Here is a 19608-nt window from a genome sequence, read left to right on the forward strand (position 1 = left end):
TATCTTGGAGAGGTAGACAGAATGAAACGTGGGCTCTAAAAATCTGGCCATGGACTGAAGCCAGTGGGGGTGAGTGTGGGAGGAGAGCTGGAACTTTCATCTGGGAGGTCTGTCCTGCCCTGCACGGAGCTAAGTAGGTTTACCACCCTTTGTCTTCCCCTGGATGTTCCAAGGGAGACCTCCTGGCCCTGTCTGCGTTCCTTTGCTGGGAAGTAGGTCACTTCCCTCCTGCCTAGTGGCAGCCTCCATAGGAGTCAAGAGCTGAACATCACTAGTACCCAGAACCAGAGTTCAAGAACAACACATCAGGGAAAAAAGAAAAAAAAAAAACCCCACAAGGGAGACAGATCCAAAGAGTGGGAGCCTCTTGAGTTAAGATTTTGTGCCAGGCGTGGTGGCTCACCCCTGTAATCCCAGCACTTTGGGAGGCCGAGGTGGGTGGATCACAAGGTTAGGGGTTCAAGACCAGCCTGGCCAATATGGTGAAACCCCGTCTCTACTAAAAATACAAAAATGAGCTGGGTGGTGGCATGTGCCTGTAGTCCCAGCTACTTGGGAAGCTGAGGCAGGAGAATTGCTTGAACCTAGGAGGTGGAGGTTGCAGTGAGCTGAGATCACACCACTGCACTCCAGCCTGGGTGACAGAGTGAGACTCTGTCTCAAAAAAAAAAAAAAAAAAAAAAAAAAGAAAAAGAAAAAGAAAAAATTAGCTGGGCGTGGTGGCACATACCTATAGTCCCAGTGGCTCGGTGGCTGAAGCAGGAGAATCACTTGCACCCGGGAGGCGGAGGTTGCAGTGAGCCGAGATTACGCCACTGACTGCACTCCAGCCTGGCGACAGAGCAAGACTCCGTCAAAAAAAAAAAAATTAGGGCCATCAGTATGTCAGCCTGCCCTTCCTTCTCAAGAAATGGTAATGGTGGTGGGTGAAGACCCCGCCTTGTCTCCTGCTGTCCTCCAGCACACCCCCCATCTTCATCAGTCCCCTTCCCAAAGGCTCCACCTCTGTGCTCCGGCACCGGCAGCCCTCACTTGCCCTGTCTATCTTGCCAGGTGCACATCAGCGTGGGGCTGCCTCCCTCTCACCCTGGAGGGGACTTCAGCGAACTTCAAGCAGGCCAGGTGAGAGCCCAGACCAGCTGCCTCCTAGGCCTGTGGAGACAGTGCCTGTGGGCCTCTTTGGTTATACCTCTGATAAGGCGCTGTGAAGAAACAAAACCAGGAGGTAGAATGTTTCTAAACGCCAACCAGTGAGGAAATTAGCCTAAACGGAAGTGCAAAGCCGTAGGTCCAACGACACTCATGCTCACCCAGCATTTGCTGGCGCGGGATTGGGAGGACTTGGGATGGAAAGCTAGGCTCTCCCCATTTCCATCCATTTTTCATTGGGAAGGGGTTTAGGGGGCAGGCTCTGGAAAACGTCGTGGGTGTCACAGGCCTGGGGGATTTCACTGCCCTGGCTTCCTGAGTGGACTCAGGCTGACTTTCACGGCCACTTTCCACCTAGGAACCTGGGGAAATGGCAGTGGAGGGAGATGAACAAGATAATTCCCAAGGCCCTTCCAGGCTGGACGCTGTGGGGACTCTGTTAGAGTCGGTCATAGAGGGCAGGTAGTTGCCCCAGCCAGGGTCAGCTCAGGTGAGGACAGGGGTTTGGCTGAGGTGACAGGATACCCAAGAAGTAGAATCAGGCCAGAGTTAGACCCGGGGCTTTGTGCAGTCACAGATAATTAATGAGGAGGGAAGAACCGGGCTTGGTGAGGGAAGGACGCCAGGAGGGAGGGAAGGGCTGGGAATCTCCGCCGCCTCTGACTCAGACTCGCCAGTGGGTGGCGCTGTAGGACAAGGAGCTGAGGGTCTCTCTACTGAGTACCGCTTCAGGCCTGGGCTGGGAGCACCCACAGGACTCCAGAGAGCACCCATGGTGATGCTCCCGGGGCGGTGCTCCCAGGGTGGTGCTCCCAGGGCATCTGCCATTGCCCTCGTAGGTCCCACAGCTAAAAGGGCTAGGAGTGATTGGAGAAACAAAAGAGATTTCCTGGTTGTGCCTGTCCTGCCTGCCTCGGCCCAGGTCCTGGGGAAAGCAGGCCTGGGAGGGCATCTCTCTCTGTTGCCACAGTGGGGCCAATTTTGGGTTCTTCAGGAAACTCTTCTGCCTCCTGATGCGCCCCTCCCCTTCCGTAGGAGATTTCAGAGCGAAAGAGTGGGCTTCATTCAAAATATCCTTGAGCTTCTGGATGTATCTGGATGAAAGCCTTCTGTCACTGTGGGCATCCTGCCCCGTCCCGGCTCTTAGTGTCTCACAAGCTTCTGGTCTACGCTTCTGCAGTGTGCTTTAGTGATAAGAAGAAAATAATAACTCATGTGAATCTATTGCTTAAAAGGGCCAGCTCTGGGCCGGGCACGGTGGCTCACGCCTGTAATCCCAGCACTTTGGGAGGCCGAGGCGGGTGGATCACGAGGTCAAGAAATCAAGACCATCCTGGTCAACATAGTGAAACCCCATTTCTACTAAAAATACAAAAAATTAGCTGGGCATGGTGGCGCGTGTCTGTAATCCCAGCTACTCAGGAGGCTGAGGCTGGAGAATTGCCTGAACCCAGGAGGCAGAGTTTGCGGTGAGCCAAGATCGTGCCATTGCACTCCAGCCTGGGTAACAAGAGTGAAACTCCGTCTCAAAAAAAAAAAAAGAAAGAAAGAAAGAAAGAAAGAAAGTGCCAGCTCCAATTTAGCCTGAAGACACAGTCTATGGCTGGGTGTGGTGGTACACACCTGTAATCCCAGCACTTTGGGAGGCCAAGGTGGGTGGATTACCTGAGATCGAGAGTTTGAGACCAGCCTGGACAACATGGTGAAACCCCGTCTCTACCAAAAATACAAAATTAGCCGGGCGTGGTGGCGCATACCAGTAATCCCAGCTAATCGTGAGACTGAGGCAGGAGAATCGCTTGAACCTGGGAGGTGGAGGCTGCAGTTAGCTGAGATAGCTCCATTGCACTCCAGCCTGGGCAACAAGAGTCAAACTGTGTTTCAAAAAAAAAAAAAAGAGTCTGGGGTTCCCAAGTTGAAGATCAACATTAAGAAAGCCTTGTCCGGGTGTGGTGGCTCAGGCCTGTAATCCCAGCACTTTGGCAGACCAAGGCGGGCAGATCATGAGGTCAAGTGATCGAGACCAGCCTGGCCAACATGGTGAAACCCCATCTTTACTAAAAATTCAAAAATTAGCTGGGCTCGGTGGCGCACACCTATAGTCCAAGCTACGTGGGAGGCTGAGGCAGGAGAATCGCTTGAACCCAGGAGACGGAGGTTGCAGTGAGTTGAGATCAAGCCACTGCACTCCAGCCTGGCGACAGAGTAAGACTCCATCAAAAGGAAAAAGAAATCCTCAAGATTAGAAATGATATGTAAAACCTGATAATTTGCCTCCCTGAGAAAAGATGTGGCTGGGATATGTTGGAGGCTAGCTACCTTGAGAAGCCTCTGTGTGGCAGCACCCTCATCTGGTGGCTTTGAGGCTGGTTTGCTCACTAGTTTTCAAATAAAGACACAAGAGGAGGATGATAAATAGCATTTTACATTTAAAATAGATCAGCATATAATTTGCAGAGAGAAACCAAAGAACACACAGAAAGGCCAAGTGAGGAAGTGCCCAGGAGTTTGGCTGAGAAGCTCAGCAGCCTGTGTTCCTGCAGTCTACCCCCTCACCCACCCAGAAGGCTCTTTTTTTCCAGAGGGGGATGACCTTCCAAAGTCAGTCCTGCGGGAGGAGTCCATCTTGGTCTTCCTGATTAACGGGGCCCCAGCACTGAGGAGGCGGGGGCAGGCTGGAGTAATGAACCATTGGCTCTTCCTGCTGTCAGAGGTCCCAGAGAGATAATACTGCTCTGATGAGACATCAGGCATCCCAAAAAGAGCAATTAAAACTCATGTTTGGAATAGAAAATGAGGGCTTTCAAAGCGCGTCACTGTCATGCTTTCTGCAGGAAACACACAGGCCGTTCTGAACACTTAATGGGCAGAGCCATGGAGTCTACCCTTAGCCTGGAGTCTAAAATATTGTCCTGTAATTTGGGTTTGTCTTGGCAGGTGAGAGCTTGAGAAGAGGCAGGGTGAGCCTGCCCTAGGAGGAGGAAGAGGAGGAGGAGGGAGGAAGGTGGAGGAGGCAGCCCCAGGTAGAGGGTCGCTGAGGCTAAGTGGAGACTAATGTTGACTAACGTAAAAGGGGAGACTTTCACCAAAAACAATTAACCTAAGACTTGAATCTGAGGTCCTCGAAGCAGAATCTGCCTAAAAATGGGGAATGTCAGGGTTGGGGCAAGACAGGGAGTCCTTCTGGGAATTTTCCACTATGTCAAGATGGCTTTCTGTGGCAGGCGAGGGAGGGTCTAGGGGTGGGTGTAGTTGCCCATCCGCAGGGTGCCTTGGCGGACAGCACACTCTTCCCGGTGGGCTTTCAGTGCTCGCTGTCGATCGGCCTCTGTGGGGAACGTATCGAGATGGCGACCCACCTGTGAACAGAAGGGATGAGCGGGTGGGCGAGGGGAGTCTTTGGTGCAGCTCACTCCAGCTGCTCCCCTTGCCCGGCCCCTACTTCCGTCTTAGAGTAATGATAAAAATAGCTGTAACAGGGAGGAAGTAACAGCAAGGACTGGGAGCCTCCTGGTGCTGAGCGCAAGGCAGAGAGCAGTGGCTGCCTGAGGGAGGTGTTCATCTGCTGGGGAACAGCATGCAGAACAAATGTCACCGGACCACGACCGGACCACCATGCAGTGGGACCTGGTGTCCTTCACACACTGCTTTTCCATCATCACAAACCCCAAACCGGCCGGGCGCGGTGGCTCATGCCTGTAATCCCAGCATTTTGGGAGGCTGAGGTGGGCGGATCCCGAGGTCAGAAGTTCAAGACCAGCCTGACCAACATAGCGAACGAAGCCTCATCTCTACTAAAAATACAAAGATTAGCCAGGCATGGTGGCATGTGCCTATAGTCCCAGCTACTCAGGAGGCTGAGGCAGGAGAATCACTTGAACCTAGAAATGGAGTTTACAGTGAACTCAGACTGTGCCACTGCAATCCAGCCTGGATGACAGAGCGAGACTCTGTCTCAAAAAAAAAAGCAAACAAGCCACCCTCTCCAAGGGGGACCTCCTGGCCCTGTCTGTACTCCCTTGCTGGGAATTACGTCACTTCCCTCCTGCCCAGTGGCAGCCACCATAGGAGTCATGAGCTGAACCTCAACAGCACCAGAACCAGAGCTCAAGAACAAATCAGAAAAAAAGAAAAAAGAAAAAAAAAATGCAACGGAGACAGATCCAAGGAGTAGGAGCTTCTTGAGTTAAGATTTTGTGCAATTGGCATCTCAGCCTGCCCTTTCTTCTCAAGAAATGGTGATAGGTGAAGACCTGCCTTGTTTCCTGGTGTCCACTGTGTCTGTTACATCACCTCCAGGTGCCACAAAACCCATCCCATTAACTGAGCACGACATCCTCCTGACTTGGCATTTCTCCTTTGGGACAAAGGGTTTGGGCTCACGTGTTCATTCAGCCATCTGGGCTTCCATGCATCCGTTAATTCATGAAATGCATGTTTATTAACACAACTCTGTGTCGGATGCAGGGGATACAGCAGTAAGCCAGAGAGACCTGGCTTTACCCTCACGGAGCTGTTAATCTAGAGAGCAGACGTCCAACAGTAACCACACGGCTACTTCATTACAATGGACAGAGGGCTGGGGAGTGTGCAGTGAGAACAAATCGCGTGGGTTCTGGGGAAGAGATCCCTACAGGGGGTCTTGATGGATGAGCTGCGGTTCGAGGGCAAAGGGGGTAGCATGCATGCTGGCCCTGGTTTGTGAGGTCGAGGGTGGGCAGGGCAGGTCCATTTTGGATTTGTAGGAGCAGCTGAAGGCTCTGCAGTGGCTTCAGGATAAAGCAGGACCCACGCCTGGGACAGCCACAGGGTTCTTATCAAGAATCCAGGCCAGGGTTGGCCACCCCGGAGTGGTTAGCTGAGCCCATGGCGCTGCAGGTTAGGGTGACGAAAGGTGACGGAAAAAGAAAATGGAGAGAGGGTAAAATATGAAAAGGAGGTAGAGGAAAGATAAAGAGGGGCTTGTAGGGAAAGTCTCTGCACTCGGGGCCCGGTGGAATCCCCCTTGGACTGTGCTTACCATTTCACAGACAAGGGAACAGAGGCCCAGAGCAGAATGTGGTTCAGGGCTGTCCCCACAGGGAATTGGTGACCCCCCCAACCTGTGGACTCTAAGTGCTGGATTCTTTTTTTTTTTTTTCTTTGAGATAGAGTCACTTTCTGTCACCAGGGCTAGAGTAGAGTGGTGTGATCTCAGCTCGCTGCAACCTCCCCCTCCGAGCTTCAAGTGATTCTCCTGCCTCAGCCTCCGGAGTAGCTGGGATTATAGGCATGAACCACCACACCTGGCTAATTTTTGTCCAGCCCCAGCATCAGGTTTCAGATTTTTGGGGTTTGTCTCAGATTTGCGTTGGGAATCTTGCAACTGAGGGAGCAGCCCGAACCTAGCCCAAAAGCTACTGAGGCCCCCAGGTCAGGGCCCGTAGCACAGTCACCCCGAGCCCACCTGGCCCCAGGGCTGGAGTGTGTGCTGTGCAACTCATTTCCGTTAATCAAACCACAATCGTGTTCTCAGCTCAATCTCAAAGTTTCGGAAAAATGTCCAAGTAGCCTCACAAGACACGTTGAGAAGAGAGAAGGCCCTGCACAGAGTGCAGGAGGAAAATAGTCCGTGGACAGAGGACACTTTTGGGAACTTCTGGTGGCCTGATTTTTACTCTGTGACATGATCTTCCTGAAGCCCGTGGCTCCTAAAAGGCAGCTAGAGGCTGGGTGCAGTGGCTCACACTTGTAATCCCAGCACTTTGGGAGGCCGAGGTGGGTGGATCACTTGTCAGGAGTTTGAGATCAGCCTGGCTAACATGGTGAGACCCCATCTCTACTAGAAATACAAAAAGTAGCCAGGTGTGGTGGTGAGCACCTGTAGTCTCGCCTACTCAGAAGGCTAAGGCAGGAGAATCGCTTGAACCCAGGAGGTAGAGGTTGCAGTGAGCTGAGATTGTGCCATGCATTCCAGCCTGGGCAACAGAGTGAGACTTGGTCTCAAAAAAGGCAGCTAGAGATGTTTAGGAAGACAGGTGCATCAAACCTCGGAGGCTCCAGGCATGCAGCCACCCTGGTGTCCAGCCAGCTCGGACCTGAGGTCTCCATGGCCTTCAGTGGCATCCAGATTGGCAATCGTGGTGTCTCTGGTGGCCAGTCACTAATGGTGGCTTCTTTGTTTTTTAGAACACAGGCGTTTTTTTCACATACGTATTTTTTAAGTAGTAATAATAACAATTTATATTTGGCTTTGCAAAATGTTTAGCATGTGAAAACAACGATCCGTGTTGTTACAATGTCACTGTAATAAGAATTTTTCTTTCTTTTTCTTTTTTTCTGAGTCAGGGTCTCAGTCTGTCACCCAGGCTGGAGTGCAGTGGCACAATCACAGCTCACTGCAGCCTCGAACTCCTGGACTCAAGGGATCCTCCTGCCTCGCCTCCAATAGCTAGGGCTACAGGTACAAGCCACCATGCCCGACTAATTTTTGTATATTTCGTAGAGACATGGGTCTCGACATGTTGCCCAGAGTGGTCTGGAACTCCTAGCCTCAAATGACCCTCCTCCTTTGGCCTCCCAAAGTTAATTTCACTTTTTTTAAAAGACATTTTTAAGAATCTTGAGGTAAACTGATCTACATAACCTGCAAAACCTGCATTTTTTTGGTAAAACTTGATGAGTCTGGACATATGCAGACAGCCCCGAAACCATCACTACAATAAAAAAGAATGGCCAGCTAAGGTGATTCGCACCTGTAATCCCAGCACTTCGGGAGGCCAAGGTAGGTGGATTGCTTGAGCCCAAGAGTTAGAGACCAGGCCAGACAACAAATAATACAAAAATCAGCCAGGCTTAGTAGCGCATGCCTGTAGTCCCAGCTACTTGGGAGGCTGAGGTGGGAGGATTGACCGAGCTCAGGAGGTCGAGGCTGCAGTGAGCCATCGTCACACCACTACACTCCAGCCTAGGGGACAGAGACTCTGTCTCCAAAACAAACAAACAAAGTATCCATTCCAAAGCTTCCTCATGCTCAGTTGGTTTTCCATTGTTTTATTTTTTGGAGACTTTTCTTGGTAAGAACCCTTAACATTAGATTTGATCTCTTAGCAGTATGTTCAAGTGCACAGTATGGAATATGCAGTATTGTTAATTCTAGGCACAGTGCTGTACAGCAGGTCTCTAGAGAGTGTTCACTTTGCGCAAATGAAATACACCCCTTGGATAGCAGGTCCCCATGTCGCTGTCTCCTAAGTCCCTGGCAGCCACCTTTCAGTGGCATGATCTCGGCTCACTGCAACCTCCGCCTCCCAGGTTCAAGCGATTCTCCTGCCTCAGTCTCCCAAGTAGCTGGGATTACAGTTGCCTGCCACCACACCTGGCTAATTTTATATTTTTAATAGAGATGGGGGTTCTCCATGTTGGTCAGTCTGGTCTTGAATTCCTGACATCAGGTGATCTGCCCACCTCGGCCTCCCAAAGTGCTGGGATTATAGGCATCAGCCCCCGTGCCCAGCCAATTTGTGATAACTTGTTACAGTAGCCTCTAGAAGCTAATACAGTCCTCAAGCCATTCCCTGGGCAAATCAGCAAGCAGAGATGGTGGGCGGGGCTGTGGCTGGCCGGGCTGGTGGCAGGGGGCTCGTCAGCACCCACTCATCTCATATCCCAAGAAGGCAGCTGGAGGACTAAAGCCCTAAGGAGCTGCTCAGCCTAACCACACAAGGACAAAAGAGAACCCTGATGGGAAAATTTTTTTGGTTTCACAATTTCCCTTTACTTAGGAACTTCACTGAAGCAGAAGCATTCACCCATCCATCCATCTAAAAACTATTTATTAAGCACCTACTGTGTGCCAGCAACTGTTAAGCACACCCGCCCCTGCACTTCAGAGTTCCAAGTTCCATCTTCCCCTTGGTTTTCTAAAGGGGTGTTTTGGGCACAAGAGGCTCCCCCCGCCTCCCCGTGACTGACCACACCCATTTTGGCACCTACTGTGTGCTGACACTGGGAGAGGCAGAACGCATGTCACCTGTGTCCTCTGATGTGGAGGACTTCCCATTCCAACTGGAATCTCACGGAGTTAATTCACCCCAGAGGGGAGCTCAAGGAAGGGTTCAGTCTCTGTGAAGCAGGGTCTGCACCTGGCCTGTTCCCTGAGGGACCCCCAGTGCCTGGCATAGAACCTGGCATCTGAGAAGTGTTTAAACAAGGTTGGGTGGGCGACCAAATGTATGAATGAATGAGTGAAGGAAGTCGAGAGCACCTGCCTGCCCTCTCTGCGGGCCAGCCAGGGCTTCCCACACCAGGGGGGACTTGAATGTGCCCTGGAAGAACAGGGATGAGGGAGGTGGGAGGGACCAGAGGGGAAACAGATCTACAGAGGTCGGAGGGGGCCGTGCCACCTGGGTCCAGCGAGGCAGAGTCTAGAGGTGAAAACCAAAGGAGTTGCTTACTGCCTGGGCCTGGCGGACTCTAATGAAAGCAAACTCAAGCAGAAGCGTTTACCCCAGGTGGGATGAGCCTTTCAGAAAGAGAAGGGAGATGGGGCCTGTTCTGTATCCACGAAGTCTCTAAATTCCTAACCCAAAAAACAGTGGTCGGTGGAGAGGGGAGTTCCAGTCCTCAAAGGGCCTCCCAGCTGGACGCCTCTCTGCAGAATTTGTCCCGGAGGCCAGCACTGGCACGCTCAGCCCCTCACCAACGGCAACTCGGGACAAGAACAGACCTGCTATTCGCTGGGTGCTGTGCATGTGTTTCACACAAGCCTCAGAATACCCTGGGGTGGCCGGCACCATTATTACCTCCATTTTACAGATGGGAAAGTGGAGGTCCCAGAAGGTAAGTCATTTTTCCCGTTTCACAGATTGAACCCAGGGCTGTGAGACTCCAGACCCCAAGCCCTCCGTCATGAGCTCCACTGCCTCTTACTAAATGCTCCCGGAGTTCGTGAAGTCAAAGTGGCTGGCTGCAAGGTCATGGCTCCTGCCCCACGTGCACACTCCCACCTCTCAAAGCAGCTCAGCCACACATGAGGAGCCTGATTACAAGTCAGGCCTCAAGCCCTGTGTGGTCACGACCCCGCAGACCCCTGGAGTCAAAGGATGAAGAGCTATGGAGCAAGGAATTCCTTCTGAGATGCTTCTAAATTAAGCCATCTGCGGTCTGTCTCTGCCTGGAGCTAAGAAATTGTAATGGCTTTGGCAGGAGACAGCTTTGCTGAATGGAGCTCTGAGTTGCTCTAAGGTCAATGCAGGTAAATAAGAGACAAGTGCCACAGCCGCTAGCAGCCCTGGGAGCCGGGCGGGCAGCTTTATCCCGGTTGGCGAAGGAGCTGGTCCTGTTTGAATGAGGAGCATTGCACAAATCTAAATAGTATCGCAGAAATAAGGATGGCGCCCTGCCTGCCACGCAGTGCCCTGGAAATACACCGGTGAGGAAGGCAGAGCCCACATGGACCCGGCAAGATGTCTTGGGAAGTCACTGAACACACTGTACCTGTGATTGTTTGTGACATTTAGACAAGAGCGAATTTTTTTTTTTTTTTTTTTTAAACAGAGTTTTGCTGTCATTGCCCAGGCTGGAGTGCAGTGGTGCAATCGCGGCTCACTGCAATCTCCGCCTCCTGGGTTCAAGTGATTCTCCTGCCTCAGCCTCCCGAGCAGCTGGGACTACAGGCATCCACCACCATGCCCAGCTAATTTTTTGTCTTTTTAGTAGAGATGGGGTTTCACCATGTTGGCCAGGCTGGTCTTGAACTCCTGACCTCAAGTGATCCACCTGCCTTGGCCTCCCTAAGTGCTGGGATTATAGGCGTGCGCCACAGCGCCCAGCTGACAAGAGCTATTTAATAAGATTGCGGACTGGGACGATTCGACTCCATCTGTGGCTCAGGAAGGGCTCTCTGGGGAGGATGAAGGAGCAAGCCAGGGGCAAAGGAAGGGGTGAAGGAGGAATGGGGGTGAATTCGAGGAAAGGAGAGTCAGCCATTGCTGCTGGGAGCAGCAAGATGTGGGAAGGAAGATGAGTAGCTACTAGATCCTAGATGAGATTTCTACTCCATGTGGCTAGGGAATCATAGCTCCCTCCTGGGATAATATCACTTTCCTCTCTGCTGCTGCATCAGAATAAAACATTCCCAGAGGGTTAGGTTTGGAAGACACCTTAGGGATATTCAATCGCCAACTCTCCCATACTGCAGATGGAAAACCCAAGGTCCGAAGGTGGGAAGTGACCCTCCCAGGTCTCCTGCGAGTCCTGGGCAGAGCTGAGACCAGCTACCAGACAGCAGGCCCCTTCCCAAGCCCCGCAGTCCCCGAACCGAGGTCTCACGTTGCCTCCGCATCTAGAGCCAGGGGCCTCATTTCCTGACTCATGTGGAAGCATCTGTGCTTTTCCAACCCACTTGCAATGAACCAACTTTTCATTTGATTGATATCCTTAATTGTACCTTTGACATTTCACTAATGTTTACTCTGTTGTTCTTTTTCTAGCATGTAGAGTCGTTGGCTTAGCTAATTACCTTTCATCTTTCTTTTTTTCTCCAATATTAGCATTTATATAACACAGCATTAGCAATTGTGTTCCCTCTAAATTCTCTTTTAGCTCATCTCACAAGTTTTGAGTCTATTTATTTTTGCTCAGTTCTCTTTTAATCTAATTTCTATCTAATTTCTGTTTGGATTTCTCCTTTGATCCCTAAGTTATTTATAAGTGTGATTTTACATTTCCAGGCAATTTTATCAATTAGGTTTGTTACTGATTTCTAATTCAATTTATTTGGTGCCAAAGTAATCCTCACAAGTCAGACCCTTTGGTATTTATTGAGGTTTTGCTTTGTATTCCTGCTTGAAAAATCTATCCTACTTTCAGCGAAAAATCCCCATGTGGAATGAACTGGTGCTATCCCGAAGGTGTCCATGGGTCCTGGGTTGGGGCTAAGACGCGACCCTCATCCTTGTATTGAATCCAATCCACTGTGTGTCAGAGACAGGGCTGGGCCCTGAGAGGCAGTGAGAAACTACTAATAAAAATAAAATTACGGCCGGGCGCGGTGGCTCAAGCCTGTAATCCCAGCACTTTGGGAGGCCGAGGTGGGTGGATCACAAGGTCAAGAGATCGAGACCGTCCTGGTCAACATGGTGAAACCCCGTCTCTACTAAAAATACAAAAAAAAAAAAAAAATTAGCTGGGCATGGTAGCACATGCCTGTAATCCCAGCTACTCAGGAAGCTGAGGCAGGAGAATTGCCCGAACCCAGGAGGCGGAGGTTGCGGTGAGCCGAGATCGCGCCATTGCACTCCAGCCTGGGTCACAAGAGCGAAACTCCGCCTCAAAAAAATAAAATAAAATAAAATAAAAATAAAATTACACAATGAAATTCTTCAATTAGAGTTGTGTTCAGTATCAAAAGAAGTATCAGGTTCTGTGAGAGTTTATGATACAAAGACTCCAACTCTGAGGCCAGAGAAGGCTACCCTGAGGAAACAGCACACATGCAGATGTGCAAAGAGAAAGAGAAGCTGGTGCTGGGGGTTCCACCGCAGCAGAAGAAGGGGCAGAAGAAAGGACAGGTGGTTCCCAGAGGGGAATCGGATTGGCCAACCAATGGGACAGTATGCTCAACCCAACCCGTCATCAGGGAATAGCACATTAAGCAAGAGAAATAAGCATTTCACATTCATCAGATTGGTCATAATGGTGGGATTATTATAACGGTATTTACCGGTATTGGCGCGAATAATACCGGTAATAATGGCCCCACCCAACATGGTAGTCCCCAGCCACATGCAGCATTTCAGTGTCAGTGAACGAAAATTAAACAAAATCTAAAACTTAGTTGCTCAGTTGCACTAATCCCATACCAAGTGCTCAGGAGGCCGGGTGCAGTGGCTCACACCTGTAATTTCAGCTTTTTGGGAGGCCGAGGTGGGAGGATTAGCTCAGGAGTTCGAGACCAACCTGGACAACATAGCAAGACCCCCTATTTCTACAAAAAATGAGCAGGGCATGGCTTGACCCACTTGTGGTCCCAGTTACTGAGGAGACTGAGTGGGAGGATAGCTTGATCCCAGGAGGTGGAGGCTGCACTGATCTATGATCTTACCCCTGCGCTCCAGTCTGGGTGACAGAGTGAGACACTGTCTCAAAAAAAAAAAAAAGCCCCAAAACCCCAGGTGGTCAACAGCAGTGCACAGGTGGATGTAGGATTTTTTTTTTTTTTTTTTTTTTTTTGAGACGAAGTCTCACCCTGTCTTTCAGGCTGGAGTGCAATGGTGTGATCTCAGCTCACTACAACCTCCACCTCCCAGGTTCAGGCAATTCTCCTGCTTCAGCCTCCTGAATAGCTGGGACTACAGGCATGCACCACTATGCCTGGCTAATTTTTTTGTATTTTTAGTTGAGACAACAGGGTTTCACCATGTTGGCCAGGCTAATCTTGAACTCCTGACCTTGTGATCCACCTGCCTCAGCCTCCCAAAGTGTTGGGATTACAGGCATGAGCCGCCGTGCCCAGCCAACATAGAACATTTTTATCAGAAAGTTATATTAGACAGTGTTGTTCCAGAGCTATCAGAACCAATGTGTATAAATCTCAAAAACCTAACGTTGCATGAAAAAAAAAAAGTTACAGAAAACTTACAGAGTAGAACCTAAGCATGATTTCCTTGATATGAAAAAATTAAAACATATGAAACACCTTCCCATGTTGCTCCAGCAAATGTGTGAATCTGCTTAGACAGAAAGGTGCGGAAGGAAAAGAATATTCTCAGAGGTCATGCCAGCCTCTGCCTCTGGGAGGGAGGGGAGTGAGCCCACGCAGGGAAGCAGAGAGGATTTCACTTTTATTTCTACAGGACTATTGCCTTTTCCTCTTTTTCATATGAAAACATAAATGGGGGTTCAAACTGCGTTTGTGGGAGGTGACCTGCGGTGAGGGAGGGTCTCCTCATGCCACACACAGTTTAGAAAGAGTAACTCTGTTTTATGAGTTTCACTTATTGGAGATTTGGGTAGGATTCCAAATTTGGATACAAAGCTTTGCCAAAGGAACCTTAGCCGCCAGTGGTTGATGACATTGGCTGACGTATGTGACTTCCTGATGGCCCTTCCTGTTGGGCACATGCAGCTTCACGGGGACTTAGATTCTCCTCAACGTCTGAGAAAATATCCTAGACGCCTCACCCTCTACCTGGGGGTGAGGCGTTGGCTGCTCTCCCTTGTGGGTGAAACCGGCACCAGCCTTCTGCTGGGTTGAATGGCTCTGGTCCACAAGCTGAAAAGTGGACTGTCTTTGCCCTCTTCCTTCCCTCTTTCCTTGCCTTCTTACCCGATCCACAGGTGGGGGGTCCAGGCGGCCACAGCCCTGGGGCTCTTCATGTGGGTAGGGCAGGGGCTGTTCGTTTCATCTTGAGCCTCCCGTCCAGTGTCATGCCTTGCTGTTGCTTTCGAAGCCATCCCAGAGATACGTGAAGAGAGAGAGAGAGAGAGAGAGCGCGCACCACAATGGCCAGGAGAAACCAAATCCAGCACCGAACAAATTCACAGGTCAATCAGATTTTCCACTGGCTGTGTCACCAGGCTGGAGTGCAGTGGCGTGATCTCGGCTCGCTGCAACCTCTGCCTCCTGGGTTCAAGAGATTCTCCTGTCTCAGCCTCCTGAGTAGCTGGGACTACAAGTGCACACCGCCGTGCCCTGGCAGCGTGTACCTGTAAAAAATTTTTTTTTTCTATTTTAGTAGAGATGGGGTTTCATCATGTTGCCCAGGCTGGTCTCGACCTCCCTGAGCTCAGGCAATCCGCCCTCCTTGGCCTCCCAAAGTGCTAGGATTACGGGTGTGAGCCACTGTAGCCGGCCTTCCACGGTACTTTCTGAGTCCAGGTGCCTGATCCAGTCCCACTGCCAGGGCAGCTGAGCCAGTGGACACCCCCTCCCCATGCACTGGCCACATGGAGGCCCCCTAACTGGACACCAAAGCTTCCAGTGCCAGGTCTGGAGACCGAGAAGGCAAAAGGGAGGATCTGGGGAGAAAACAGATTAAGAAAAAAAATCTGCCAAAGAGCTAAAAAAAAAAAAAAAAAAAATGACAGCCGTAGAGATTTTAGTTTAGTTTTTTCTTTTTTTAAGTGACAACTTCTCAGGTGACTGGGAGAGAGATTTTGCTTTAAAAGATTGAGAGGCTGTCTCCTCTAATGAGAGGCACTTGAAAATTATGGATCAGTCCCAGGTCAGTAATTCCTGTCAAGTTCAGGGCAGCTGGAGGTCAGAGGCCCCGGTAGAACACAGATTCATGCAGGACGTGGTTGGAGAGCAGGCTGGGTCCTCAGCTCAGATGTAGCAGGTTGTCGTTTAAGTAATTAACAAGGGTAACAATCTCTCCTGAGACATCTGGTCCCCTAGATTGTTTTTCTGTCACTGGCTCTCATTTCTCTGTGGTCCAAAAATAGATGATCAAGGACACAGGACCCGACCCTCCCTGCTGACACATGCTGCGATTTCAAAGAACAGCCAAGCTCAGCTTGGAAAACAAACTTCCTGCCTTCCTGCAAGGTCTAATGTAGGTTCTCAAATGCTGCCAGCACCACTCTTGAACTTCGCCCAGCCTGGGGAATGGGGAGGAGCAGCGACCTTGAGGGGATGGGGCAGGGGACCACTCTCATTTGACGGAGGAGGAGAATGAAGCTCAGGAAGGGTAGGACACTGGTCCAAGGACACCCAGCTACTAAGTGACAGAGCCTGAATAGGAATCCAGAGCTGTGCTCCATGGACTGACTGCAGGGCTGGCGGGACTTGCTGGAGCCGAAGGAAAGCTAGGCATTTGTGTCTTTGAAAATGACAATCGATTTGCTTCTTCTTGAAGCCAGACCAATGGCTCCAGGTCATTCGCAAGGATTAGCGAAGGCCGGTCAGAAGCAGTTGAAATCAAAATTGATCAATGAAGCTGTTTGCTAGACGCTAGTAGCAAAATAATTGGGTAACGCCAGTCCCAAGGTTGGGTGTGCGTGTGAACTTCCCATAAACCTCAGGTCAGCTTCTAAGCTTCTTCAGCCTCCAAGTTCAATACTCTGCAGGTGGATGAGTTATAGTGGAGGACACAGCAGACCCCCCTCCTCTGAGGCCAGAGCTCAGTGGGCAATTATCACCCTGTTTCGGCCCCCAAAGTCAGAATCTAGGTGACGACCACTCATCTGATCTAACTGGGCTATTTTTTTTTAAGTTACTCTTTTTAAAAACAGCTTTATTGAGATATAATTCACATACCATAAACTTCACCAATTTTAGCATGTTCTTAGGATTGTACAACCACCTCCACACTAAGTTTAGAACATTTTCATCACCCCCAAAAGAAACCTCAAAGGCATCAGCAGTCACTCCTATTTCTCTTCCCTAGCATCTGGCAACCACTAATCTACTTTCTGTTGGTGTGGCTTTCCCTACTTTGGACTCCTCATGTAAATGGAATTATACCATGTGCGGGCTTTTGTGACTGGCTGCTTTCACTCAACACCACGTTTTCAGCGTTCATCCATGTTACAGCACGGAGCCCCGCGTCATTCCTTCCCAGGGAATAGTATTCCTTTGTATGGATGGACCACAGTTTCGTTACTCATTCATTCTTTGATGGCCCTTGGTTGTTTCCATTTTTGACTATTATGAGTAATGCTGCTAGAACATTCATGTACAAGTTTTTGTGTGGATGTATGTTTTCATTTCTCTTGGGTGTATACCTAAGAGTAGAATTTCTGGGTGATGTGGAAACTCTATGTTTAACCTTTTGGAGAACTGCCAAAGCGTTTCCAAACTGGCTGCACCATTTTTGATTCCCACCAGCACGCACGGGTGTTCCAATTTCTCTCTATCCTTGCCAACACTTGTTATTGTCTGTCATTGTGATTTTGATTTGTGTTTCCATGATGGCTAATGATGTTGTTGAGCATCTTTTCATGTGTTTATCTCCTTTAGAGAAATGTCTATTCCTATCTTTTGCCCATTTTTTCCCTTTGCCCATTTCTAAATTGAGTTATTTATCTTTTTATTACTGATTTATTTTTGAGACAGAGTTTTGCATCTGTCACCCAGGCTGAAGTGCAATGGCACAATCTTGGGCTCACTGCAACCTCCGCCTCCGGGGTTCAAGCGATTCTCCTGCCTCAGCCTCCCGAGTAGCTGAGATTACAGGTGCTAGCCAGCACGCCCGGCTAATTTTTGTGACTTATTTATTATTTATTTATTTATTTTGAGATGGAGTTTTGCTCTTGTTACCCAGGCTGGAGTACAATGGCTTGAGCTCAGCTCACCACAACCTCCACCTCCTGGGTTCAAGCAATTCTCCTGCCTCAGTCTCCCGAGTAGCTGGGACTATAGGTGTGCACCACCATGCCCAGCTAATTTTTATATTTTTAATAGAGAAAGGGTTTCACCATGTTGACCAGGATGGTCTCAATCTCTTGACCTTGTGATCCACCTGCCTCAGCCTCCCAAAGTGCTGGGATTATAGGCATGAGCCACCGCGCCCGGCCTATTTTTGTGTTTTTAGTAGAGATGGGGTTTCACCATATTGGTCAGGCTGGTCTCTAACTTGTGACCTCAGGTGATCCTCCCGCCTCTGCCTCCCAAAGTGCTGGGATTACAGCCATTAGCCACTGCACCTCGCCTTTATTACTGACTTATAAGAGTAATTTATATATTCCGTGACTCAAGTATCTTCTCAGACATGTGACTTGCAAATATTTTCTCCCATTCTGTAGGTGGTCTTTTCACTTTCTCAATAGTATTGTTTGAAGCACAAGTTTTCAAAGTTTGATGAAGTCTAATTTGTCTATTTTTATGTAGTGGGCTATATATTTTCTTTCCTTTTCGATAAATATCATCTTAATGTAGCATAAAAAGATAAGCAATGTTAGGAATACCTAGCAATTTATTCTAATAACCTCTCTAAGGCAGGGATGGCAGTACCATTTCGTTTCACTTAGCGCTAATAGACTGGTGGTAGCTGATGGCCACACTGTTATGAGACAGTCTAAGGCTGAACCTAGGCAGGTGAAAAAGGTACACAACGATTGATCCGTAAGGTCTGCCATGGACACAGGAGGGAGATAGGGCGCGACGTTTTCACTCTAAAATATCAACATGGAGTCTCCCATGGTAACAATGATACTTAGAACCTCCAACTGGAGGAGGAGACATCTGCAGGCTCCTCTATCCTTAACTGTCTCGATTTTTTTTTTCTTGGAGACGGAGTGTCGCTCTGTCGCCCAGGCTGCAGTGCAGTGGTGCGATCTCGGCTCACTGCCAACTTCACCTCTCAGGTTCAAGCAATTTCCCTGCCTCAGCCTCCTGAGTAGCTGGGACTACAGGCACATGCAACCAGGCCTGGCTAATTTTTTTTGTATTTTTAGTAGAGACGGGGTTTCACCGTGTTGCCCAGGCTGGTCTCAAACTCCTGAGCTCAAGCAGTCTGCCCACCTCGGCCTCCCAAAGTGCTAGGATTACAGGCATGAGCCACTGTGCCTGGCCACCTCTCACACTCTTGATGCAACCTCAGGTCGCCTGCACCGGGGATAGCTAGCCGGTAGGTTGGAATGCCGGGAAGATGCAGAGATGGAAAGAAGAGATGAGGAGGCCAGCAGGGGTTGGGGAAGGTGCCACGTGGACTCCCTGCAGCCTTGTGAGTTACAGAGCGGCCCTGGTTTGCATGGGGTGCCAGAACGAAGTAAGGACTAACAAAGTTCCCACAGTCCCATCGGGGAGAAAAACACCGGCCACTTTGAAAACATGGGGAAGGGAGGGAGCTTTTGGAAACTGCCTAACCCGGGCCAGTGAAGCAAGAGTGAGATCCCTGATGAAATCTTGAGCGTGACCCTAAAACTGTCCTCAGCCTTGAGTCTGGCTGGGACTGCTCTGCTGCCCAGCGCGCATGCCTGACTGGGCTGGGGTCCAGCAGGCTCTGAGAGGTGACCGACCCCCGTGTGCACTGGGCTTCCTCCGGTGCCCCGACGGCGGTGGCTCCGGTTCCATCCGGAGGCCTGGAAGCCGTGGGAGCGTCCACCACCTTGGCCTTGCGCCTTAGCTTCTCTTTGAAACACCTGGGCCCAGGAAGAACGTCAGGCTGGCGGCAGCTGCTGTGCGGGGGGCCAGGGACAACTTGGGGAGAGAGAAAGACCCCCTTCCCGTTTCCCGTCCACACCTCGGAGCCCTGTCCAACACACGCACCCAACACGCACCCTGCACACGCACACCCCGGGATGCAAATGATAACCGTAGAGCCATCACTTGTGAAGCTTGACAGAAAATAATGAGAAACACTAAATCTTTTATAAGGTCAACACTTGCCTTAGCCGAGCAGCTGTCAAACAAGAAAAGAATTTAGCGCCGGAGCCACGAAACTTCCATCGGCTCATTAAACCCAACAGGGCCCGGGCCTGGCGTGGCGGAGGAGACGCGGGGCCTTCCGTTTTGTGTCAGTAATTTGCGGCGGA

The 19608-nt window shown here is 50.1% G+C and overlaps 1 protein-coding gene across 1 annotated transcript in view; it reads right to left on the minus strand.

Annotated features, from left to right (window-relative positions):
- Positions 1 to 3553: 3553 nt before the first annotated feature.
- Positions 3554 to 19608, minus strand: part of CFAP77 (cilia and flagella associated protein 77) — a 163117-nt gene continuing 147062 nt past the window's right edge. Inside the window, exon 6 of the mRNA XM_003935915.4 lies at positions 3554 to 4508. Within this exon, the coding sequence (XP_003935964.1) occupies positions 4386 to 4508 (123 nt within the window). The 3' untranslated portion in view covers positions 3554 to 4385. The remainder of the gene's footprint in view (positions 4509 to 19608) is intronic.

Source organism: Saimiri boliviensis, chromosome 2, assembly GCF_048565385.1.
Source record: "Saimiri boliviensis isolate mSaiBol1 chromosome 2, mSaiBol1.pri, whole genome shotgun sequence".
In the NCBI taxonomy this organism is placed as follows: domain Eukaryota; kingdom Metazoa; phylum Chordata; class Mammalia; order Primates; family Cebidae; genus Saimiri; species Saimiri boliviensis.